Source organism: Dipodomys spectabilis, unplaced genomic scaffold (assembly GCF_019054845.1).
Source record: "Dipodomys spectabilis isolate Male_0828 unplaced genomic scaffold, ASM1905484v1 ptg000147l, whole genome shotgun sequence".
Taxonomy (NCBI): domain Eukaryota; kingdom Metazoa; phylum Chordata; class Mammalia; order Rodentia; family Heteromyidae; genus Dipodomys; species Dipodomys spectabilis.
The window spans coordinates 5,559,984-5,586,024 of record NW_024870824.1 but is presented as its reverse complement, the minus strand read 5'-3'; the positions used below and the strand labels follow the sequence as shown (position 1 = coordinate 5,586,024).

The following is a 26,041-nucleotide window of genomic DNA, read 5'->3' as shown; positions in this document are numbered from 1 at the left end:
CTTGAGTTTTGTTTACTCAAGTCTGGTGCTCTATCACTTGAGCCAGTTCCACTTCTGTCTTTTCTTTTTTTTTTTTTGGTGGTTAGTTGGGCTGGCTTTAAACCATGATCCTCAGATCTCAGCCTCCTGAGTAGCTAGAATTACAGCTGAGAGCACCGGCACTTGGCTCAAAACCTCTTCTTTCAGATCTGTTAATCTAATAGATTAAGTTAGATGGACTTTGTTTTCCTTACTTAATGCTGTATCTTCTTTCCTCAGAGTGAAAGTGTTCTGCACATCCCACAGTTCACATGCTGACGCCAAGACTTGCTCTGAGAGCCAAAGGGTTGCCATGTAAGCTAAATTGTTGGCACCAGTATAGAAGGCTCCTCTTGCCAAGAGGACATAATATTTTATTTCATAGGTAGGGCTAGTATGCCATCATTCAACCAGTTATCAAAGTTATTGTGAGAAAAGCCATCTTTTCTATCAAAGTGGGTTGATTCCTTTCTGTCAATCATGTGAGGATCATTTTTCTGAAAGTTTCTGCTTTGGCCAGGTGGCTTGGTCCTTGTTGGTTAGCTACATCCTTTTCCTGCTACACTTTAATTAAGACATCCGGTTAGAATCCTATTCCTGTTAATTAAGCCACATCCTTTTGTAGATTGTGAATCTGAGCTCAGCCAATCCAAGCAGAGGGGCAAAGCCTGCTAGGTTAGGGATAAAAGTGAGCAGCCTGCCTGCTTGCTCTGTGTGTTTGCTTGCCAGATTTTTGGCTGTTGATGCACCCTCTGCAGAAGTAAACTTTGCCTTGCCAAGTTCCTTTTGAGTTGGTGTCCTTAATCCTATGAGGACATCCCAACATCCCAAGGCACATTTAACCGTTACTTACTGCATATGATCTCAAAGCCATCCCAGAAATCCCGAACTTTTACATCAGAAATTATTGCACAGTTCCTGCAGTTCACCAAGTCCACATCCTGGTCTCCAAATTCCTGGCTAAAGGCTTCTGGCTTCCAAAGCTCAGATTTGAGCTTTTTATGTACTCCTGAAACCAGCACTGGCTGTGAAAACAAAATTATTACAATCAGAGCTATCTAAGAAATATTGTTAGCCTCAAGACTAAAGGAAGGTTTCCTGAGGAAAGCTCTTCTCTATGAAAATCTATTATTTTTTTTCCCAGTTTTATAATCGTTAGATTTCTAAACATCAACTAAATTACTATGTTGGATTGTTACCCTGTGAGGTATGCCACTGCTGTTGCTCTGGTATCTACCGCTAGTTTTGAGGCAAAAGGACCAAAAGCTGAGAAATACAACTTTGAAACAACCTTTTCATATTGTAAATAAAAAACTGTCTAGACAACTCCATAAGCTCCTGCTTCCTCAAGCACTTGTGAAGGTGTAAGCATCAGAGTGTCACTATTCTATTAGATAAACTTCTAGGGCTCTCAAACATTCACTCACACCTCTATCCTACCCAATATCAAACTTAAGGATTCTTCTCCTAAGGTGCCATCGATGCAGCAAAACACCTAACAGGAATTTCATCTGCCCTTTTCAGAACACAAACCAGACAGCTGTGAGTCATGCCAATAACTCTAACTAATCAGGAGGCTGAGTAAAAGGCCAGCCTGGGCAGAAAAGTCCCTAAGACTTCATCTCAAAAATAATCATAATCAGTGAAAAAGCAGGGCTGGAGGAGTGCCTCAAATGTGCCAGCCAAGAAAACCTTGGAGTCCAAGCTATAATACTGTCAAAAATAAAAACAACACAAAGTACAACAAATAACAGAAGTACACCTAGACCTAATCTATTTTTAGAAATCTCCTTGATTTTGGAAATCCAGGACAACTTGAAGTAGCAGCAAGAATACCTACAACATAAACTTAATATGTCTAAAGGCAAAAGACCTCCCAGAAGCTGGGATTATCTTGGGATCTGTAACAGACATGCATGTAGCTGGCCCTAGAACTATTTATTTTTGCTTACCTGACCTTGCTTCCAACACTCTCGGAAAATCTTCCAATTGTTTTTGTTGCTGGGGTCGTGGAGACACAGAAGCCTCCCATCACAAAGCCAGGAGTGAGAAGTATGGGGGTCCAGAACATTTAACCCCATCACCATTTCCTTCACTTCCTTTTGGGTGTCAGTCATGTTGCATGCCCTCTTTGAAGCATCTGAGGTTTTCTTATTTTCTACCACTGAGGCAATGATGTGGTCAAGGAAGTTTGGTAGACTGGCCTTGTTCTTTGCACCCTGCCAGAGACAAACTCATCAGGTAAGCTTGCCTGAGGCATCAGGATAAAAGCATTAAAAAAATTATCTCAGCTGGGCACCAGTAGCTCATGCCTGTAATCCTAGCTACTCAGGAGGCTGAGATCTGAGGATCCCAATTCAATGCCAGCGCAGGCAGGAAAGTATGAAACTCTTATCTCCAATAATCTACTCCGAAAAATTGGAAGTGGAGCTGTGGCTTAAGTGGTAGTGCTAGCCTTGAGCAAAAGAAGCTCAGGAACAGAACCTAGACACTGAGGACTGGCATAAAAACACAAGCAAACAAAAACAAAAAAATTATCTCCCTCTTGGAGGGCAGTTTTATAATATGGGTCTTCTGCAATATTTCTTCCCCTTGGCTATGACTGCTTAATGACTTGTGTATGTGCCAACCCAGCTCTTCTCATCAATTGAGCAGGTATCCAGTGCATTATTGGAAGAAGCAGCATTTGAGAGGAAACTCACAGCATTATGGGAAGAAGCAGGAGCAGAAACCCGAGACGCTATGGGAATAAGAGGTGATGTGATGGGACACATAAATAACTTATTTCAAAAAGATCATTTAGTTTGGCAAGGGTGGGGGATATCTACTTTTTTTTCTAGCTTTGCATGCCCAAGGATAGGATACTTCAATTAAGTAACGGAAGAGATATATCAAAGTGGTAGTTTTCTACATTAACAATGGGGTGCACCAGGATGTCCAAGAAGAATTGGATGCCACTGAGCACTGCTCATTTGTTTCAGCTGATGAGACAGCTCAGCTCAAACATAAAAGTGACATTTGTAAGCCACTGAATGAAAGAGGGGATAGACTGGCAAACTTGATAACTATACAAAAAGCATGTATTCATATAATACTCTGAGAAAGAAACTAAAAAAAGAACAGGGTATGAACAATTACAAAAATAACAGAATAACTGTTTCTATAAGTTACTTATCAAAAAGAGGAAATAGCCAGGTGCCGGTGGCTCACGTCTATAATCCTAGCTACTCAGGAGGCTGAGATCTGAGGATTGCGGTTCAAAGCCAACCCGGGCAGGGAAGACTGTGAGACTCCTATCTCCAATAAACCACTGTGGCTCAAGTGGTAGAGTGCTCGCCTTGAGCTGAAGAGCTGAGGGACAGTGCTCAGGCCTAGAGTTCAAGCCCCATGACCAACAAAAAAAAAAAAAAAAAAAAAAAGGAGACAACCCAAATTGAACACTCAAATCAACCATAGTATGCCATATTTTAGTCAATTGTGTACTTAAATTAAAACCATATTTATATATTTATCGGAAATAGCCTGCATGATATATAAACTGAAAAACAAGAAAGCAAGTTGTAACACATTTATATAAAGAAGGGAAAAACTATATACATGACAATATTTCTGAAAAATAGCACCAAGAAACAATGGCAATCCCAGAAAAGACATGCCTGAGAACAAGGAACAAACCCATAGTATCTCTTAAAAAAAATTTTTTTTTTTTTGGGTCCGGTCATGGGGCCTGAACTCTGGGCCTGGGCGCTGTCCCTCAGCTCTTCAACTCAAGGCTAGCGCTCTACCACTTGTGCCACAGCGCCACTTCCGGCTTTTTTTCTTTTTTGCTTATGTGGTGCTGAGGAATCCAACCCAGGGCCTCTGGCATGCAAGGCAAGCGCTCTACCACTGAGCCACCTTCCCAGCCCCAGTATCTCTTAAATTTTATACCTTGTGAATTAATTAACTCATTCAATAAGGCTTATTAAATATGACTATAGGTCAGATACCATGGTATTAGTGATCTTTACTAGTGATATTTATTCTTTTTTTTTGGGTCCAGTCGTGGGGCCTGAACTCTGGGCCTGGGCGCTGTCCCTCAGCTCTTCAGCTCAAGGCTAGCACTCTACCACTTGAGCCACAGCGCCACTTCTGGCTTTTTTCTTTTTGCTTATGTGGTGCTGAGGAATGGAACCCAGGGCCTCATGCATGCAAAGCAAGAGCTCTACCACTGAGCTACCTTCTCAGCCCGTGATATTTATTCTTTACGAGAGGCAAGAGACAGAAACTAAACAAAACACTGTGCTGTGAAAAAAATAAAGCAGAAAAAAGTAAGTGGAGGATAAAAACATGATGGAATTAAGATTGTTATATGAAGATGGGTACCAGTAATCCTAGCTACTCAGATTACACCTGTAATCCTGTACTCAGGAGGCTAAGATCTGAGGATCACAGTTTGAAGCCAACTAGGGCTGAAAAGTCTCTGTGAGACTCTTAATCTCCAATTAACCACCAGAAAACTGGAAGTGGTGCTGTAGCTTAAAGCGGTAGAGCACTATCCTTGAGCAAGAGAGCTCAGGGACAGTGCCTAGGTCCTGAGTTGAAAAGCTGACAAGACCAAAAAAGAAAGAAAGAAAGAAAGAAAGAAAGAAAGAAAGAAAGAGAGAAAGATACATTGCTATACAAAGAAAAAAACTTACCGAAAGAAAGTGACATTTCAGGAGGAACAAGGAGGTAATTATGAGGGAAGCCTTGTGGTTACATAAGAAGGAAATTCTAGGTGAATGATATAACAAATGCAAAGACCAGAGGAAACATACTATGTTCAAAGACCATAAGAAGGGTAGAATGGCTAGAACAGTGAACACGAGGAAGAAGGGTGAAGTCAGAGAGAAGTTAAAGAGAAACACTGTCAAAGTACTGAAGTACACTGTAAAGGCTCTCGCTGGTAACCCTACTCAGGAGGCTGAGATCTGAGGATCATGGTTTGAGGCCAGCCCAGGGAGAAAAGTGCCCATGAGACTCTTATTTCCAATTAAGCACTCAAGAATCAGAAATGGCACTGTGGCTCAAAATGGTTGAATGCCAGCCTTGAGCAGAAGCGCTCAGGGAGAGAGCCAAGGCCCCAAGTTCAAGCCCACAGCTAACAACAATAAGGACAACAAAAGAGTAGAAACAGGGGGATGTATGAAGAATTTACCACAGAAGTTTAAGCAAAAGAGGATGCTGGTTCAGATCAGAAAGGAAGTAGATCTGTTGAGAAATAGGTAGATGATGAATACATTTGGAGATCAAACAAAGGATTTGCTGACAAATTACATATGAAATGTAAAAGAAAGTCTCAAATAACTTAACATCTTTGGAATAAGCAGTTGCTCAGGAGATGCCACTGATCAAGGGATGAACACTACAGGGGAGCAGGTGCACAGGCATATCTAGATGTGTTAAAAGTTTAAGGTTTCCTCTCAGATAATCCAAGAATACACTGTGTGGCTGGGAATGTGGCTTGGTGGTAAAGTGCTTGCCTAGCTTGCATGAAGCCCTGGACTTGATTCCTTAGTTCTACACAAACAGAAAAAGCCTCAAAAATAGGCTCAAGAGTGCTAGCCTTGAGCAAAAGAAGCTCAGAGCCAGTGCCCAAGCCCCTGAGTTCAAGCCCCAGGACTGTCAAAAAAAAATAATAATAATAAGGAGAGTACACTATTTGTGTACTACCTAGGTTAAAAAAAATGAATGTCTGCAAGAAAATCAAGTGGATAAATATAATAATTTTTCTGGTGGTGACTAAAAGATGTCAGTATCTAAACTTTTACTGATTTCCTAATATGGTACAAAGTTTACTACTTAAAAAGATCTCAAAAATTTCCAAAACTTAATGTTAAGGGAGACTTTTCATTTTGATTATGTACCAGGGTACCCTTCAATCCACTCATAGTTCTGATAGTTCTTTCATGGAAAAGCAGCAAAGGCTAGAATGGTAGACACGACACTTACTGCTGAGGATGTAGAGAAGACCGGGGGGAAGGGTATTCCTGTGTCCAAGGGGGTTTGAGGAAGCTTTCCAGGCCCGGAGTGAAGGAGGTCTCGAAGGCTAGATCCCTCAGTTTTGTTGTTGGAGGCAGTGGGACCCAGTAACAGACTGTTAAAAAGCTTTGGAGTCAATGGAGAGACTTTTGCAGTGGAGTTGAATGAGTCCAGCCCAAAGGGTGAATGAGACTCTTTATTGAGCACCGACCTCAGAGACCCTGCTTCTGTAAGAACATAACCAGGAATAGTATTAGGCACAGTAAGGAATATCCAGCTCTGCTATTTTTCCTGATATGAATTGCATATATTTCCTTTTGTTCCTATCTCAATTCTTTACTTTCTACAGCTTAGAAAAGTATATCTTCTGAATACTTGTATTCATCTGGAGTGCTTGTTAGAAATGGAGATTATTGAGTCTTATTCCAAGAGATTCTAAGTTGGATGAAGGAATATGCATTTTTTTTTTTTTTTGGTCAATCTTGGGTCTTGAACTCTTGGCATGTGTGCTGTTCCTCAGCTCTTCAGCTCAAGGTGAGCATTCTTCCCCTTGAGCCACAGTATCACTTTTAGTTTTCTGGGAGTCTCACGGACTTTCCTGCCTGGGGCTGGCTTTGAACAGTGATCCTCAGATCTCAGCCTCCTGAGTATCTAGGATTTAGGTGTGAGCCACAGGCGCCTGGCCAGGAATGTGCGTTTTTAACAATTCCCATTTTAAATGAGTGCTCTAAACCTAGCTCTAAATTCTGGCTGCAGAACAGAATCACCTGGAAAGCTTATTTAAAACCTTGCACCAATTCTGACTAAGGAGGTCGAAGGGAGGGCCCAGACACATGCATTTTTAAAATAGTTCTTCTAGGAAGAAACTGAAAGGCATTCCCTCTTTTTATGTGACCAGTCCCAGAAAGCAAGGGGCATATTTCACAAATGTGGATGGTAATGTCTGAGTCTGAGAATAATGTAAGGACTCCTCACAGAGAGTTAGGGCAGAGGCAGTTTGTTCATCTCACCTTTTGTTTCTTCTTTAGCCTTTTGAGTTGCTAAATCTGCCAACCAATGCAGGGCAGAGGAAGGAGGAGCAGTGTCCGGGCACGGGGCCCTAATGGCTTTTAGCTCACTATTGCTATTTGATGCTGAACCATCAGCTTTCAGGGGCTCTTCTGATCTGATGTCAGTGCTGTCGGCTTTGGGAACTTGGTCGGGCTCTGGTGCTGTTACTGCTGTAGTTCCTCCTCCTCCTGAGAAGGTAGTTTCATTTCCAGAAGAGGCACTAGGGTTTATGCTAGGAAGCTAAGGCATGGGAAGAGTATTGGTTAGAACCATGTTTAGGGTAGTGAGTTGGATACAGAAAATTAAACACGACTGGCAATGGCTGCTGATGTTACATAGATCTGGGAAGAAAAATCTGATACTGTCCCATAAACAGTTATTCCATCCATTCTATAAATTCAACATGCATTTGTTGAGTTTTACAATATGCCAGAAACTAGATTATGTCCTAAGGAAACAAAGTAACTAAGACTAAAATTAAAGATTTAGCATGATTGAGATTATTTCTGCAATAGATAATCAGTTACTAGCTAGGCGATGGTGTCACATGCCTGGAATCTTAGCTACTCACGAGGATGAGATCTAAGGATTGTGTTTCAAAGTAGCTGGAGCAGGAAAGTCTGTGACTCTTATCTCCAATTAATCAGCAAAAAGCTAGAAGTGAAGCTGTGGCTGAAGTGGTAGATAGAGTGCCAGGTCCTGAGTTCATGCCCTAGTACTACCACCAAAAAAAAAAAAAAAAAGTCTATAATTCTTTCCAGTAAAAAATCAGTGACTCATAAAACTGTTCTGGGAATTAAATGAGATCATATATGTAAAGGCCTTAGCCTATTTCTGGCACACACAAATATATAATAAATGTTTAGTACTCTATTGTAATACTGAATTTTCCAAATGATTTGCTTGATTGATATGTCAACTCTATTGAAATTTTATCTCCAGATTTCTTAGCATCTCTATGTCCCATATAATCAACTGTGTATCAGTGGTGTCCCAGAAGTCCTTAAAAAAGTAAACAGTGGGCTGGGAAGGTGGCTCAGTGGTAGAGTGCTCGCCTTGCAAGCATGAGGCCCTGGGTTCGATTCCTCAGCACCACATAAACAGAAAAAAAAAAAAAGCCAGAAGTGGCGCTGTGGCTCCAGTGGTAGAGTGCTAGCCTTGAGTGAAAGAGCTTAGGGACAGCAGTCAGACCCAGAGTTCAGGACCCATGACCGGCAAAAAAAAAAAAAAAAAAAGTAAACAGTAGGGCTAGAGGTACAGATCAGTGGTAGAATGCCTGCCTAGAAGCACAAGGTCCTGAGTTCAACTAGTACTGACAAAAGAAAGAAAAAGTAACTGTTCTTTTTTCTTTTTGTGTTAGTACTAAGGCTTAAATTTAGGGTCTTATACTATGCTGGTTTTGAACTATAGTGAGCTAATAGCATTTGGCTTGACAGGTTCTTTAAAAAAACCAAAACCTCAAGCCTGGTGCCAGAGGCTCATGCCTGTAATCCTAGCTACTCAAAAGGCTGATCTCAGATCTTGGTTTGAAGCCAGCCCAGGAGGATAATCCATGAGACTCTTATCTTCAATAATCTACTAAAAGAGCTGGAAGTAGAGCTCTGGCTCAAGTAGTAGAATGCTAGCCTTGAGCAAAAAGAATAGGAACAGCATCCAGGCAGAGCTGAAACCTAGGACTGGCAAAAAAAAATAAAAATAAAAAAAAATAAAAGACAAGAAACCTACAGAGAAGGCTGAGGTCTTAGGACTGAAGTTCAAAGCCAGCTTTAACAATAGCCTTGAGCAAAAAATCTCGGGACAGAGCCTAGGCACTGAGTTCAAGCCCCAGGAGTGGCACCACAGGCAAACAAAACAAAAACTAAAAACAAACAAAAAACAAAAACCAGACAAAAACACCTTGTTTAAAATAATAGTTACTGTCAAATCACAATATCTTCAATCTCTGAGAGAGCAATGAATAAATCACTATCTCTCTCTGGAGGCTGGGGACTGTTTTGAGAATAGAATAAACTCAACTCATTGGGGAAAAAAAATCTGTCTTCTGTATCTAACATGAACTCAAGTGATAGGGACCTTCTTACATCTGACTTAAAAGGCCAACAGTGCTCCTTGTAATCTTTTCCATATTTTCATCTGTACAAAGACCTTTTTTCTTTTTGGTCAGTCATGGGGCTTGAGCTCTGGGCCTGAACGCTGTCCATCAGTTCTTCAGCTCAAGGCGAGCGCTCTACCACTTGAGCTACAGCATCACTTCTAATTTTCTGGTGGCTTATTGGAGATAAGAGTCTCACGGACTTTCCTTTCCAGGCTGGCTTTGAACTGTGATCCTCAGATCTCAGCCTCCTGAGTTACCTAGGATTACAGGTGTAAGTCACCTGCACCTGGCCAAAGACCCTTCTTAATTTACTTAATTTATATTTGGTGCTGAAACAGAGGCTTGAACTCAGTCTGGTTACTGTCTTTTAGCTTTTTTGCTCAAGGCTAGTAGCTCTACCACTAGAGCCACAGCTCCACTTCTGCTTTTGTTGTTTACTTGGAAATAAAAAACAACTTTAACGCAAGAGCTAGCTTTGAACCACTATCCTCAGATCTCAGCTTCCCGAATAGCTTGAATCAAGATGGCCTATCTAAAGTATGCAACTTGACAAGATAATAAAGAATCTCCATGCAACTTTTTTTTTTTCCTGCAACTTTTTTTTTTTTTTTTCTGCTGGTCGTGGGGCCTGAACTCTGGGCCTGGGCACTGTCCTTCAGCTCTTCAGCTTAAGGCTAGCGCCCTAACACTTGAGCCACAGCGCCACTTCTGGCTTTTTCTGCTTATGTGGTGCTGAGGAATCGAACCCAGGGCCTCATGCATACAAGGCAAGCACTCTACCACTGAGCGACCTTCCCAGCCCTCTCCATGCAACTTATCAATCATGCTTGATTTAAAGATGAAGAAACTTCTTACAAAGTTTCCCCATTCCCTAATTCCCCAGAAATCCTTATAAAGCCTGGGACATTGTTGAAAATGGGGCATTTCGTGGTACTAAGAATTAATGCTTACTCATTTACACTCAGACATACTACTTACCTGTGACATCCCATTGGTGACAGCAGGTCTCAACACAGATTTGTTTTGCCGACTAATACAAGGGCAGTTTGCTTTAATTCCCCACTTGCCTCGAGCAGCATGTACCATGTCTCCAATATTGTAAAGAGCTAGAATAATAGATAACAGCTTATCAGGACATTTTTATGTGCCATATGTTGTATTAAGGGTTTTCTTTATATTATTTCCCTCAGTCCTTATTTGAACTCGGGGCCTGAATACTATCCCAGAGCTTTTTGCTCAAGGTCAGAGCTCTACTACTTGAGTAACAACTCCACTTCTACTTCCAGCTTTTTGTGGTTAAATAGAGATAACATCTCATGAACTTTCTGGCCCAAGTCTCGATCCTTAGTTCTCAGCCTCCTGAATAGCTAAGAATACAGGCAGGAACCACTGCTTAGCTGCAAATGACTTTTATCCTTATATTTTGGTCATAAAACTCAAACTGAGAATTTAAGTCATTTGCTCAAGAATGTAAAGTTGGTAAATATTAGTATGAAGACTCTTAACACAGGTTTAGCTTAGCCCCAATGTTCTGTACCTTCTAACCACTAAGCTATACTCTCTTCTTCAACAAATATTAACAAAAAATCCTCCAAATTCTAGGAGTGGATTCCTTAAAGGTTAAGAGTATAAATATTGTATACTTTTATTTATTTAATTGTGAAAATACCATACAGAGGGGTTACAATTACATGAGCAAGGTAATGAGTACATTTCTTTATTTTATTTATTTTTTTTTTTGGGTCCGGTCGTGGGGCCTGAACTCTGGGCCTGGGTGCTATCCCTCTACCACTTGAGCCACAGCACCACTTCCAGCTTTTTTCTTTTTGCTTATGTGGTGCTGGGGAATCGAACTCAGGGCCTCAGGCATGCAAGGCAAGCGCTCTACCAGTAAGCCACCTTCCCAGCCTGGTAATGAGTACATTTCTTATCAAGCATTGTTGCCTCCTTCTTTGTTTCCCCATGCCATCCCTTCCCATCTCTCCTCTCCCACCCCCACCCCCCCAAATATTGTATATACTTTATTGTAATCTATACTTAACAATGAAAAAAATAGTTAAAAAGACATAAGAAAAAAATCAATGTAAACTGCACATGTACAGGTACATTTAACCATGCTTTTTAAACCAGCATGGAGCACCCAGGAAGCCACTGTTTGGAAGCAGTGAGTTACATAGGATCTAAGTAATACTCCAAGCTTCCTAAGTGAAGAAGAAGAGTCTATCTGGAAATGTGATAAGAAATATGAAACTATAATCAGAAAAGTGGAGCAGAATATGCAGTGGCTGTATGCACTCTCATATATACATGTATTATTATTTTTATGTTGGTACTGAGGAATTGAACCCAGGGCCTCATGTGTGCTAGGCAAGCACTTTACCGCTAAGCCACTTTCCCAGCCCCTCATATATAGATCTAAATATACAACATGTATAGATCTAAATATCCAAATTCTGAGAAATCTGGTGAAATTTAATTTTAAAAAAGTCATTGCATCAGGTGTAATTAAAAAAGCATTTCATCAAATTTTATGGGATTGTGAATATCTCAAAAACATTTTTTCGGGCTGGGAAGGTAGCTCAGTGGTAGAAGGCTTGCATTCATGAGACCCTGGGTTCAATTCCTTAGCACCACATAAGCAGAAAAAAGCTGGAAGTGGTGCTGTGGCTCAAGTGGTAGACCGCTAGCCTTGAGCTGAAGAGCTGAGGGACAGTGCCCAGGCCCAGAGTTCAGGCCCCACGACCGACAAAAAACCAAAAACAGCAAGAACAAAAAAACATTTTTTCAAGCTAGGGATATAAATGAGTTCTAGAAGTGCTTTTCTAGCATGTGCCCAGGATTCAATCCTCGGCACCACAAAACCCAAAACTATGTAAAACACATCTTTTTCCCCCAAATCTATAAAAGGAATTTTCTTACCTGTGCCAGGGATGATCTGTGTAGGCATGAGGTTCTCTGGCTCATGAGACTGCCCCTTTGCACATTTTAACCAGGAGAAAACCTCTTCATCACCCATTTCCTCTGTCTCTGAAACAGAAATTAATGCTTTCACTTATGAGGGTTACAAGGTGGATTCCTCCCAGTGAGAGGAAGTTTTAGAACCCTAAAGGTCAATCTTTTCATGACTAAAGAGAGTAACAGCTAACTTAAAAAACAAAACAAAACTGTGTATTCAAACCATTTAGGAGCATTTTAAGTTTTAGGAACTTGTGCATGCTAGGCAAGGCTTTACAGCTGAGCTAAAACCCAAGTCATTCCTCATAGCACTCTGGGTTTTATCTGTAAAGTCTAAGGCAAACTTTGCAAAATCTGAAAACTCTAAAATCTGAAACATTTGTTGCCTACAATTAAAGTAAGGGATATTTAACCTGCACCTTAGATTCTCTTTCCCTTTTAAGAACCAATTCTTACCTTTCTTTCATGCGTGCCCTAATTTGTTTAATATCTAGACAAAGTTTCTTTGCACTTCTTGAGAAAAATTATATGGTTATTACTTTAACATACCAGATTGCAAGAACTGATTTTCAACTGTTAAACTAACATTCCACTAATGGTATATACCGTTTGATCATGATGTTATTATTCTTTTTATATATGTCTAGACCTAAATTTGCTTAAATTTTATGAAAGATAATTACATCTGTGTCCAAGAGGACACATTTTGGGACTTATTTTGGGTTTTCCTGTGCTAATAGCTGAAAGCTGCCCCTATATAGTAAGCTGGAGCAATTGTGGGAATCTTTTTATTTATTTCTCTCAGGGATCACTGTTTAATGTCAGATGAGCAATGCCTGAAACTAGGATTTCATATGTTTTACCCAGGTTTTCTTGTTATTTATGATAGAAAGGCAATTCCTATAGCAGCTAAATCTTTAATGGGCAAGAGTGAAAGACTGTAACAACTAACATTTATGGAGTAGCTAGTAGGTATCAGGTCGTAGACAACCATTTCATAGACAAAATACTAATAACCTTTTTTTCTTTTTTTTTGGTCGACTGTGGGGCTTGAACTCTGGGCCTGAACGCTGTCCCTCAGCTCTTTAGTCCAAGGCTAGTGCTCTATCATTTAAGCCATAGCACCACTTCTAGTTTTCTGGTGGTTAATTGGAGATCAGAGTCTCATGGACTTTTCTGCCCGGGCTGGCTTTGAACTGTGATCCTCAGATCTCAGCCTCCTGAGTAGCTAAGATTACAGCCATGAGCGGCCAGCACTCATTTCATAACTCATTCAAATTCATAGTAACTCAATAACTGCTATGAGGATAGCAAGGATATTACCTTTGTATTATAGACAAGGAAAGTGAAGCTCTAATGGCTTAAGTAACTAGCCTAAGATACCATAGCTGGTATACTAAGATGTAGAAGTAAGTTTCAAATCTGAGTAGCATAAGCTCTGACAAGTAAATTAAAACAACAACAACAACAAAAGCCACTGTTAGGCTGGATGTGGTGGTACAAACCTGTAATCTCAGCACTCAGGAAACTCAGTCAAAAGGATCTCAAAAACAAAAACAAGGGGGGCTGGGAAGGTGGCTCAGTGGTAGAGTGCTTGCCTTGCATGCTCGAGGCCCTGGGTTCAATTCCTCAGCACCATATAAGCAAAAAGAAAAAAGCCAGAAGTGGTGCTGTGGCTCAAGTGGTAGAGCGCTAACCTTGAGCTGAAGAGCTGAGGGACAGCGCCCAGGCCCAGAGTTCAGGCCCCACGACTGGACCCCAAAAAAAAAAACCAAAAAAACAAAAACAAGGGCTGGGAAGGTGGCCAAGTGGTAGAGTGCTTTCCTTGAATGCCTGAGGTCCTGGGTTTGATTCCTCAGCACCACATAAGCAAGAAGAAAAAAGCCAGAAGTGGCGCCGTGGCTCAAGTGGTAGAGCGCTAGCCTTGAGCTGAAGAACTGAGGGACAGCACCCAGGTCCAGAGTTCAGGCCCCACGACTGGACCCCCCCCCCAAAAAAAAAAAAAAAAACCAACCAATCCAAAACATATGTATACTTTCTGGTCATGGGACTTGAACTCTGGGCCTGGACACTGTCCTTCAGCTCTTCAGCTCAAGGCTAGCGCTCTACCACTTGAGCCACAGCGCCACTTCTGGCTTTTTCTGCTTATGTGGTGCTGAGGAATCAAACCCATGGCATCATGCATGCAAGGCAAGCACTCTACCACTGAGCCACCTTCCCAGCCCCCGCCAAAATATTTTTATAATGGTTACACTGGACTCCAAGAGAAGAATGAGATCAAGGGCTAAGGACTTTTAGCATACAAGGAACTAAGAACCAAGCTAGATGCACATGGCTCAAGCCTGTAATCCTAGCTATTCCAGATGCTGAGATCTGAGATTACAGTTTGAAGCCAGTAAGAGCAGAAAAATTTAAGTGACTCTTATCACCAATTACTCTACAAAAAGCTGGAAGTGGAGCTATGGCTCAAGGGGTAGAGCTCTCACCTTGAGCAAAAAAAGCCAAGTGAGAGTGAGAAACCCTGAGTTCAAGCCCTATTACTGACACACACACAAAAGAAAAGAAACTAAGAACCAAAGGAAATAATTTGAATATACATGTCTCCAAAGAAAGTAACCAGATGACAAACTGAAATGATATTCAACATCACTAATCAAATCAAAACCACAGAATCAAATGGATTTTATAGACACTATCAAGGTGTACTATAAAAGACAACTACTTTTGGCAATAATGTAAAAAAAATGGAATCTGAATATATTACTGGTGAAACTGTAAAAGGGTACATTTACTTTGAAGTACAGTTTCAAAATTGCTCAAAAGGTTATTTTGCTGGGTGTTGGTGGCTCACACCTATAATCCTACTACTTCGGAGGCTGACATCTGAGGGTCAAGGTACAAAGCCACTCCATGCAAATTAATCAGAGAGACGCTTTTCTCCAGTTAACCAGCAATAAGCCAGGAGCTGTGGCTCATGTGATAGAGCTCTAGCCTTGAGCAAAAAAGCCAAGTGACAGTGTGGGGACCTGAATTCAAACTCCAGTACTAGCATATATACAAAAAAAGGTTATTTTATTTTCCTTAGTCATTTCACTGTTATTATTATTAGTGTATGTGTTTGTGTTCCTCTCCTAAGAGTATCCTCTCATGTGTAAATGCCTAGAATCCTGTATAATTTATCATGTCCTCATGTAAAATACATTCTAGACCTAAAATAGGTCTTGTTTGCACATATGAGAGAAAACATGGGCTGGGCTATTTGTCTCTCTGAGTTTGGCTTATGATTTGTTCTAGGTCCATCCATTTCCCTGCAAATGACATATTATTCTACTTCTCAGCCTGAGTTTTTGCAAGTTATTCTGGATAAGTCTTATTTTTAACCCAGAAAATGGAAATGAGGTTTTTCTTTGTTGCCATTTTTGTTTTCTTTTTGTTTTGTTTATCTGTCTTTGGGAGGGTAAGGGGAACACAGAAATGTAGGGATGAAAGGTGAACAAATGCAGCAGTGGTAATCACTAGACATTACATTGAAAATTAACTATACAACTTGTGGGTGGGGATGGGAGGGAAAAGCTGGGAAGAGCAAGGAAGGAGTGACTGTCCAAAAAATAATATTGGGGCTGGGAAGGTGGCTCAGTGGTAGAGCGCTTGCCTTGCATGCCTGAGGCCCTGGGTTCAATTCCTCAGCACCACATAAGCAAAAAGAAAAAAGCCAGAAGTGGCGCTGTGGCTCAAGTGGTAGAGCGCTAGCCTTGAGCTCAAGAGCTGAGGGACAGCGCCCAGGCCCAGAGTTCAGGCCCCACGACCGGACCCAAAAAAAACAAAAAACAAAAAACAAAACCCAAAAAATAATATTGTCTTTACCTGACTTATGTAACTGTAGCCCCTTTGTACATCACTTTTATCAACAATAAGAATTTAAAAATAAATAAGTTAGATCTTAGGTTAAGAAAAAAACCCAAAACAATAAAAATGAACAAACAAAAAAAGTCTTATTTTTCTTCTCAGGATGCCTTCAAACCACTATCCTCTGGATGTTAGCCTCTTGAGTAGCTAGAATTATAAGCATGAATGCTCAGGTATCTGTTTCAGTTTCCAACTCTCAACATACACCTTCAGGTTACCTCTAGAGCTGTACTGGACAATACAATTCCTTACCACTGCGTGGACGGCTTTTCCTGAGCCTGTAACAGTCAAGGCAGACTCCAAATCCACATTTGCGGCAAACCCAGTGGATATTGAAGAGAGTTGTTTCACATACATCACACATTTCCCGAACACCTCGCACAGCTCGCTTCCATGCCACTTTCTCTGGTGGAACGAAGAAGAGGCATTGACTATATAACAAAAGACCCCAGATCCACTGACCCACCACCCATTTTGTCTAGCAATAAAATTGAAAGCTTCACAAAGTTTGTTTCTATCATAATAGTTACAAAATGCAAGGAATTTATAGCATTTTGAAAGCTTCAAATAAGATAACCTAAGGTCCATAGGAAATTATTCCTTCGATTTGTCACTTAAGATAACTGTAAAGTCCTAGGGCTAGAGAGAGGCAGAAGGATCATCAATTCAAAGCAAGCCTGGACTATATACATAGCCACACTTGGTCTCAAAAGCAAACAAACTATAACATAAAATTTTCAATTGTGGAGAGCTTGAAATAAGAAGATTCTTTTTTGTAAATTTAGGGCACAATTTCAAAGTATGATTTTCCTTGATCTAAAAGTAGAGTACAGTATCTCATAGACTTAGAATAATATATCTATAATAAAGTGGGTTGTATAGGAGAAACGTGGCACTCAAGTAGCACCACATCTATTAACAAACTATAGTATATTGTTTACTAATAGGAATTTGTTCAAAATAAACTAAAATATTCAAGGTGAATCAAACCCAAATGGGAATCTAAATATATCTTTTTTTTTTTTTGTTGGTCATGGGGCCTGAACTCTGGGCCTGGGTGCCATCCCTCAGTTCTTTAGCTCAAAGCTAGAGCTCTACCACTTGAGTCATAGCGCCACTTCCGGCTTTTTCTACTTATGTGGTGCTGAGGAATCAAATCCAGGGCCTCATGCAGGCAAGGCAAGCGCTCTACCACTGAGCCACCTTCCCAGCTCAGGATCTATATCTTATTGGAGTGTGACAAAAATGAAGTGGAAGCAGAAACAGAGTTTTTGGCTTGTTAATTGTCAAAGACTGAAACAATGAGGTCTGGGGAATACAGTTAAGACATTAATTATAGGCTGCTACAAAAATAAGTTGATGGATCTTAACTTATCATAGAAAATGCTAACCTCCACTCATACCAATCCCCCTTTAAATGAAAGAAAATAGCAATGTCCAACTAGTAATGTCTGGAAGATAAACAGGGTGTCTTACGATGTGGTTCTACCATCATCATGGCCTCCTTCTCGGACATCACGAGCTGACAGAACTGGTCCCCAACATTGGCAAGGATGTATTTTGAGGTTTCTAGGTCTATCCCTTCTGCTAGGGAAGAAGAGGGAATCCACAGGTTCATAGCATCAGGGTCACTTTGCTGAGGGCTTAGAAACCCCTCTACACGAAGTACCCCTTTTCGGGTGAAGATCAACCTGAGATAGGAAAATAGATAAGTCAAATACAGTTGTCCCTTGGGATATGATGGGGAATGATATTAGGCTGCACTTCCCAGCCCCAGCTACCCAAACCTGTGGTTACTCAAGACCCTCATAAAATGATACAGTACTTTTATGTTATATACAAATACATATATATAGAGAGAGATGGACATCCTAACATATATTCTAAGTCATCTTGAGATTATGTATAACACCTGACACAATGTGACTGCTAAGTAAACAACTGTTATACTGTATTTTTAAAGAAATAATGACAAAAATATCTGAGTGATCAGTCCATTTTAAGCCTAAATATACTTTCAATCTGTGGTTGGTGAAATCTGTGGAGGTGAAATAGCAGATATGGGGGTCCAACTGTATGTATCCTACTTAAAACATAGTAAGTCCCAGTTCTTTAAAAAGCTGTTACCAGAGTTATCAGTTTCTCCATTTACCTGTTCTATACCTATGCTAAGCCAAAGAATGTGACTAGAGCCAAACACCGGTGGCTCACGCCTATAATCCTAGCTACTCAGGAGGCTGAGATCTGAAGATCACAGTTCAAAGCCAGCTGGGGCAGGAAAGTCCATGAGACTCTCAGCTCCAATAAACCACTCAGAAAACCAGAAGTGGCGCTGTAGTTCAAGTGGCAGAGCACTGGCCTTGAGCTGAAGAGCTGAGGGACAGCGTCCAGGCCCAGAGTTCAAACCCCACAACCAACCAAAAAAGAAAGAGAAAAAGAAAAAGAATGTGACTAGAAAAAAAAGTCACCCTGAACATCATTCTTTCTTTCTTTCTTTTTTTGTCAGTCCTGGGGCTTGAACTCAGGGCCTGGGCACTGTCCCTGAGCTTCCTTTGCTCAAGGCTAGCACTCTACCACTGGACACACAGTGGCACTTGTGGCCTTTTCTGTTTATGAGGTACTGAGGAATTGAACCTAGGGCTTCATGCAGGCAAGCACTCTACCACTAAGCCACATTTCCAGCCCGATGTCATACTTTTCTATCATTGGTGGGCCCTAATATATTATCTAGTAGACTTGGGAACCAGTAGCTTACACTTGTAAGTCTAGTTACTGAGGAGGCTAAGATCTGAAGACCCAAGCTCAAAGCCAGCTTGGGTAGAAAGTTTTCTAGACTCTTATTTATTTATTTATTTTTACGGTCGTGGGGCTTAAACTCTGGGCCTGGGCACTGTCCCTGAGCTCTTCAGCTCAAGGACAGTGCTTTATCACTTGAGCCACAGCGCCACTTCTGGCCTTTACTGCTTCTTTTTTTTCTTTTTTTTTTTTTGGGGGGGGAGGGGGAAGGTTCCGGTCTTGGGCCTGAACTCTGGGCCTGGGCTCTGTCCCTCACCTCTTCACCTCAAGGCTAGTGCTCTACCACTTGAGCCACAGCACCACTTCCAGCTTTTTTTCCTGCTTATGTGGTGCTAAGGAATAGAAGCCACAGCCTCAGGTCTCAAGCATGAGAGGCAAGCACTCTACCACTGAGCCACTTTCTGAGCCCCAAGTTCTCTAGACTCTTATCCAATTAACTAGCATAAATCTGGAAGTAGAAGGATGGCTCAAGCAGTAGAGCACCAGCTATGAGTGAAAAAAGCTAAGAGCTCAAGGCCCTTAATCACCAGTACTGATGCACATGCACAAAAAAATTGTCCAGTAGTCATGATATAGTTTCCTAGTATACTCCCTCTTTCAGATGGCAGTTTCATGTCTTGCTTCTTTCCACACTTCCAATATAATCTTCCCTAGAAAGAATTTATTTCCTATTTCATTGAGTGTGTAGGAGGTAAAAGTAGAAGCTCACTTTACCACACTGCCACACATTCCTGCCAATGGGCTCATTTCCCATCTAATCTGCTACTTTGATAAGGTCCCAGTGAAGGCCAATATCTTTACATATGTCTTATTTCTTTTTCCCACTCCAAAGACATCTTGTTACTAATTCTGTTCTCTCTCTAAGATTTTTTTGTTGGTCATAGGGCTTGAACTCTGGTGCTGCTCCTCAGCTCTTCAGCTCAAAGCTAGTGCTCTACTACTTGAGCCACAGCACCACTTCCAGTTTTCTGGTGCTTATTGGAGAAAGAGAGCCTCATGGACTTTTCTGCCCAGGCTGGCTTTGAACCGTGATCCTCAGATCTCAGCCTCCTGAGTAGCTAGGATTACAGAGTGAGATACCAGCACCCAGCTCTGTTCTCTTTTTGATATTGTTTTTTATTCTCTCTCTCCCCCTTCTTCCTTCCTTCCCTTCCTTTCTATTGTATGAGTGTGTACACATACGTGTGTTGATTCTGGGGCTTGAATTCAGGGCCTCATATTCCCACTTAGCTTTTTCATTCATGGCTGGTACTCTACCACTTGAGTCATGCCTCTACAGCATATATTATTTTATTTCCCCCCAAAATCAGCATTCAGGAGGCTGAGATTTGAGGATGGCAGGCCATGCATTCAGGCGCTAGGATGGGCACCAAAAAGAAAAAAAAAGGGAGTTCTAGCCGGCGCCAGTGGCTCACACCTGTAATCCTAGCTACTCAGGAGGCTGAGATCTGAGGATCATGGTTCAAAGCCAGCCTGGGCAGGAAAATCCATGAGACTCTTTATCTCCAATAAACCACTAGAAAACCAGAAGTGGCGCTGTGTCACTGTGGCTCAAGCGGTAGAGTACTCGCCTTGAGCTGAAGAGTGGAGGGACGGCACCTAAGCCAAGAGTTCAAGCCCCACGAACAACAACAACAAAAGGAATTCTGCTATACCATTGGTTTTTAATGAAACCCAACATAGGAACTCAGGGAAAAGCACAGAGCTACAGCTAAAACTAACTTTGATCAACTTCAATTCATCCCAACTTAGTGAGTAATATGACAGAGCCTCTGTACAGACCCTGAAAGCAAAATGGTAATGAAAGCAAGGAAGAAGACACGTTTATAAACCCAAAGAAAGAGTGGGTACTTTCAATCATGAATACTGGGAATGAAGGCAGAAGAGAGAAATTTGGGCACCTCCGGAAGTGAAAGAAGCGGCAGGCTACAGTAGAATCATCTTGTTCTTGTTCCTTAAACTTCCGATACCGCTCCAGGCGGCACTCCCGACATTTGTGCAGATGAGGTGCCACATTGATGCATGATCCATCTTGAAGGAAGGGCTCTCCAGACTGCTTCAGCTTCTTCACTTTGCTTACATCTTTCAGCACTGATTGGCCAACTGTAATGAAGGAGAGAAGAAAAAACTTTCATGATTTAGACATGAACTACTCTTTGTACCCAAAAAAAGTGAAGGGAGCAGAAAGCATTCAACTGTAAACAAAGAACCTGTGAAAATCACATAAGCGTGAAAAATTCAAGCAGGGGAAGGTGGCCATCATCTGCATCTAGTCCTTCAGGATATCACTATTTCTTAATCAAGGCCTCTTGGGCTCCCAAAGGATATCAATTCTTCACTAAAACAGCTACTTTTGCCACTAGACTTTGTTTTACCCACTTCTGGAACATAACCTACTATCAAAAATAAATGGATTTTGGTAGGTGTTAAAATTCTTATGTATGCTTTGAAGAAGAGCAAACTGAGAGGATTCAAGTCTACAAAGGATTTCTATGTGGGAATGAACATCTTTTAGAAACAGGGTCTTGCATATAGCCCAGAGTGGCCTTAAATTTGCTTTATGTAGTCATTGCTGACTTTGAATTCATGATCTTCCTATTTCAGTCTCTTAATTGCTGGGATTACAAACATGTCATCAGCCCAGTTCTTAGTAACTCCCAGAAGTAAATTTAAAGATGAGCTAAAGTAGTTGGGTGCTGTTGGCTCATGCCTATAATCCTAACTACTAAAGAGGCTGAGATCTGAGGATCATAGTCTGAAATCAACCAGGGCAGATAAATCCTTAACTCCAATTAACCAGCAAAAACTGGTACTGGAGGCAATGGCTCAAACAGTAGAGTGCCAGCCATGAATGAAAAACAAGTAAGAGCATGAAGCCCTAAGTCCAGGCCCCAGTACCAGAAGAATGAGAGAAGGGGTGAGGGTGGAGGTGGGGGGAATGAGGGGAGAGGGAGGAGGGGAAGGGGGAGGGAGGGAGAGGGGGAGAGAGAGAGAGAGAGAGAGAGAGAGAGAGAGAGAGAGAGAGAGAGAGAGAGAGAAAGAGAGAGAGAGAATGTATTCATGAGACTCTTATCTCCAATTAATCACAGAAAAAGCTGGAAGTGGCACTGTGGCTCAAGTGGTAGTGCACTAGCCTTGAGCACAAAGAGGCTCAGGGACAGTGCCCAGAGTTCAAGACCCAGGAAAGAAAGAAAGAAAGAAAGAAAAGAAAGAAAGAAAGAAAGAAAGAAAGAAAGAAAGAAAGAAAGAAAGAAAGAAAGAAAGAAAGAAAGAAAGAAAGAAAGAAAGAAAGAGAGAAAGAGAGAAAGAGAGAGAGAGGGAGGGAGGGAGGGAGGGAGGGAGGGAAGGAAGGAAGGGAGGGAGGGAAGGAAGGAAGGGAAGGAAGGAAGGGAAGGAAGAAAGGAAAGAGAGAGGCTAAAGAAGAAAAGATCAAAAATACAAGGACATAATTCCAAACTAAAAATAACTGATGAAGATCAAGAATCTTCTTGTGTGGACAGATAACCCTGTTATTATACTGGTATAGATACAACCCTGTCCTGAATGAGGTCTGATGAGGGGCCTCTGCAGGTTCTTTTGGCTTTAATTCTATGAAATTATAGAATTTTCTATCAAAGTGAGGGCCCCTGCTATAAACACTGGCAGACACTGACAGAACAAAGCCATGTATAATACCAACAGGATCACCTTTTAAGGGAGCAGTCCGAGGACGGCCCTTCGGAGCCTGCTTCCCTTTGCCCTTGCCCAGCAACAGCTCAGCACTGCGCTCCCCATTGGGGCCCAACTTTCCCATCAGGTGCTCTGGAATCCCCTTTAGGCCAGTTTTGGCCTGAATCTGTTCCTCTGAGTCACTCAAATCTGACAGGTCACTGTTGGTGCTGGAGTCCGAGTCCTGTCTACAAGCCAAGCTTCGCTCATCCAGTGAGAACCTTTTCACAGCTTCAAAAGGAGCTTTGTTCTCCTGTGAAAAATCTGCTGGGGAGGACAGAAAGCCGCCTGAGTGCCTGCCAAAGATGGTACTAAAGGTTTTGAGGAGGGGATTGTCCTGCTGCCCAGGCCCCACAGTTGGCCTCTCTTCTGTGGGGCTGGAGGAGAGAGTAGGCATCTCAATGGGCTGGGTGAGGTTGCTGGTGGGTGAACTGGAGCGGCCATTCCCCATGGCAGAGAGGCTTGGACCCCCAGTGGTAATTGCTGAGCCCAGAACACCAGATACCAACTTGGAGGAGTCAGTTGTAATGAAGAGAGTTTTCTTCTTTGTTAAAGATGCGGAATCTGCAGAGGAATGAGACTCTGGCCAGCTGGGTGGTGCCTTGGAGGTGACAGTGGTAGCAGAAGAACTACCTGATGCCTGAGACGCAAAGCTGCTAAAAGGGCTATGTTCAACTTTTTCCACAAATGCCAGGAAAGGATTAGAAGGTTCTTCTCGGGACAGTTTGGGTGGCTGTAAAAATAGATTTTCATGATTTTCTGGGGTGCGGGTGGTTTGGAGACTCCGTGGGAAGGCTGGAGTGAGAGTGGGCATGGACTCTGCAGGCACTTTTCGGTCTACAGAGCTGCCAGCTTTACAGCCTGCCTTAGTGTCTGCTCCAACAGCAGATCTACCTTTACACAGGCCTGAGCTCAAGCTTTCAAGGCTTTGTTTGAATGAATCCCGGCTAGAGGAATCATCAGCCATACTCTCTGAAACCGTAGTGAAGTAGTTACTGGTGGGTAAAGTTTGGGACATACATTGAAAAAACAAGTTTTTGGAGAGATCAGAGTCTTTCTGAGACTCTGGTACAGAAGAGCTACAGCCAAAAGAAAAGCCCAAGGGTTTATTCTCTGTGGCTATAACTCCATTAGACTGACTCCTTCCACTTCCAAAAGTCAATGGTTGTGACAAACTCGGAAGAGATGCTCCAAATCCAGAAGAAGCCAGAATTGAATTTCTTGAATTCTGAAAGGAAAATTAGCCTACATTAGTATGGCTGGCTTTCACCACAATCTAATTAATGATGGCTTGTTTTGTCTTAGCTATGACTAGAACTAGATCAATATTTCTAGTAGAATGTTGAGTCAATTAACTTCTAAAATTCTATGAATCTGCTCTTATCACTAGATTTCCAGCAATGATGAAAAAGAAACCTGCCAAGGACCATAGAAGGCATCTTTGCTTAAGCAAGGTGAGCCAGAGAAAGCAGAATGTCTGTCAACCTACCAGTCCCTTTGTTCTTACCCAGCTGGTTGGCATTGTTAGGAAGCTATATAAGCTTCTTAATATCTACAGTATTTGGAAGGAGAGAAACTTCACTTAGAAACTAGGGAAAAGTGTTAGTGAACAAACTCTTACTTTGACCCCTGTAACATCAATCAACCTCAAATGACTGTAAATTTTTTATTTACTTAAGATATTGCAAATACCCCAACTGGAGTGACTTAACTCCTATGACGAGCCCATTGTAAGTTATAGCAAAGTATTTTCTTTATTATTCTGAAATTCTTTAAGATGAATCTTGTTGAAAATTGGCCATTTACTTAAGGGTTCAAGTCAACCTAAAAGCTGAACAGCTGTTTCAATTAACATTATACCTAAATTTACTTAGACACTTTTGTTATAATTAGGCTCTAACAAGGCTCCAAAAAGAAAAAGGTACATACTGAAATATTTACCAAACAAAAACATTTCACATGGGGCTGGGAAGGTGGCTCAGTGGCAGAGCGCTTGCCTTGCATGCTTGAGGCCCTGGGTTCGATTCCTCAGCACCACATAAGCAAAAAAGAAAAAAGCTGGAAGTGGTGCTGTGACTCAAGTGGTAGAACGCTAGCCTTGAGCTGAAGAGCTGAGGGACAGCACCCAGGCCCAGAGTTCAGGCCCCACGACCGGACCCAAAAAACAAACAAACAAACAAAAAAAAACACTTCACATAACTGGAGAATGAAAAAAATAAAACTTTTATTTTTTCCTGGTGTGTGTGGGATACTTTCATATATACTATGTACCATACATGTAGACAGAAACATTCATAAGTAGCTAGACACTCTTAGTACTGATTCAGTTGAATAAAACTCATATCCTAGCATTAGACTTGCAAACCACAGATTATTAAAAAATAAACTTTAAGGCCAGGAACCAGTGGCTCCCTTGTGTAATTCTAGCTACTCAATAGGCTGAGACCTGAGGATTAAAGCTCAAGCCAGCTCAGGTAGGAAAGTCTGTGAGACTTATTTGTCCTATTAGCCACCAAAAAAGCAAAAAGTGGAGCTGTGGTTCAAGTGGTAGAGCCCTTGAGAAAAAAAAAAAAGCTAAGGATAGCACCCAGGCCCTGAGTTCAAGCCCCAGGACTGTCACCAAAAGAAAAGAATTCTAAGTAGTAGAGGATGATATACCTAAACATCCATTTTAAAACACTGGAAGAGGCCAGGCAATGGTGGCTCATGGTTGTAATCCTAGTTATTCAAGGAGGCTGAGATACGTGAATCTGTGAAGCATGGTTCAAAGCCAGCCCCTTCAGATTCCTAAATGATAAGAGTTATGGCTCAAGTGGTACAGAGCTAGACTTGAACACAAAGCTCAGGGACAGTACCTAGGCCCTGAGGTCAAACAGTAGAAATAAACATTATTCCCTCATTGATTAGTGGATATAAAATTTTCTTTGGGGGTGAGTATAAGGAAATATTTTGAGTTCCCGGGTTTTGGCACCAAATGTAAGGAAAATTTCTGGAGCTTGACAATGGTGAGTTTCATAACATGAATATACCAAACACTACAAAGTTATATATTTTAATGTGTTACAAATATAAATTTCCCTGAGAGTGGCAAGAAACATAAAAAGCAAGGAATGCAATGGTTCATGCCTGTAATCCTAGCTACTCAGAAGGCTCAGATCTGAGGATTGAGGTTTGAAACCAGCCCGGGCAGGAAAGTCTGTGAGACTCTGATCTCCAATTAACCACCAAAAGGCCAGAGGTGAGGCTGTGGCTCAAGTGGTATTCAGCACCCAGGCCCTGAATTCAAGCACTAGTACCAGCACCAAAAATAAATAGATAGATAAATAAATAGGGCTGGGAAGGTGGCTCAGTGGTAAAGCGCTTGCCTTGCATGCCTGAGGCCCTGGGTTCGATTCCCCAGCACCACATAAGCAAGAAGAAAAAAGCCGGAAGTGGCACTATGGCTCAAGTGGTAGAGCACTAGCCTTGAGCTGAAGAGCTGAGGGACAGAGTCCAGGCCCAGAGTTCAGG

General features: G+C 41.7%; 1 protein-coding gene across 4 annotated transcripts in view; it reads right to left on the bottom strand.

The window, feature by feature from the left end:
• The window catches only part of Kdm3b (lysine demethylase 3B), a 77,356-nt gene that overhangs the window by 16,510 nt on the left and 34,805 nt on the right, over window positions 1-26,041 (bottom strand). For 2 of the 4 annotated variants that reach the window (XM_042691929.1, XM_042691931.1), the window contains 10 exons: window positions 22,511-23,759; window positions 20,725-20,926; window positions 17,504-17,718; window positions 16,280-16,432; window positions 12,086-12,193; window positions 10,145-10,272; window positions 7,032-7,311; window positions 5,992-6,248; window positions 1,971-2,240; window positions 872-1,043 (listed from right to left, as the gene is read on the bottom strand). In XM_042691929.1, the coding sequence (XP_042547863.1) occupies window positions 872-1,043; window positions 1,971-2,240; window positions 5,992-6,248; window positions 7,032-7,311; window positions 10,145-10,272; window positions 12,086-12,193; window positions 16,280-16,432; window positions 17,504-17,718; window positions 20,725-20,926; window positions 22,511-23,759 (3,034 nt within the window). The remainder of the gene's footprint in view (window positions 1-871; window positions 1,044-1,970; window positions 2,241-5,991; window positions 6,249-7,031; window positions 7,312-10,144; window positions 10,273-12,085; window positions 12,194-16,279; window positions 16,433-17,503; window positions 17,719-20,724; window positions 20,927-22,510; window positions 23,760-26,041) is intronic. The other 2 variants (XM_042691930.1, XM_042691932.1) reach the window with 1 other exon arrangement.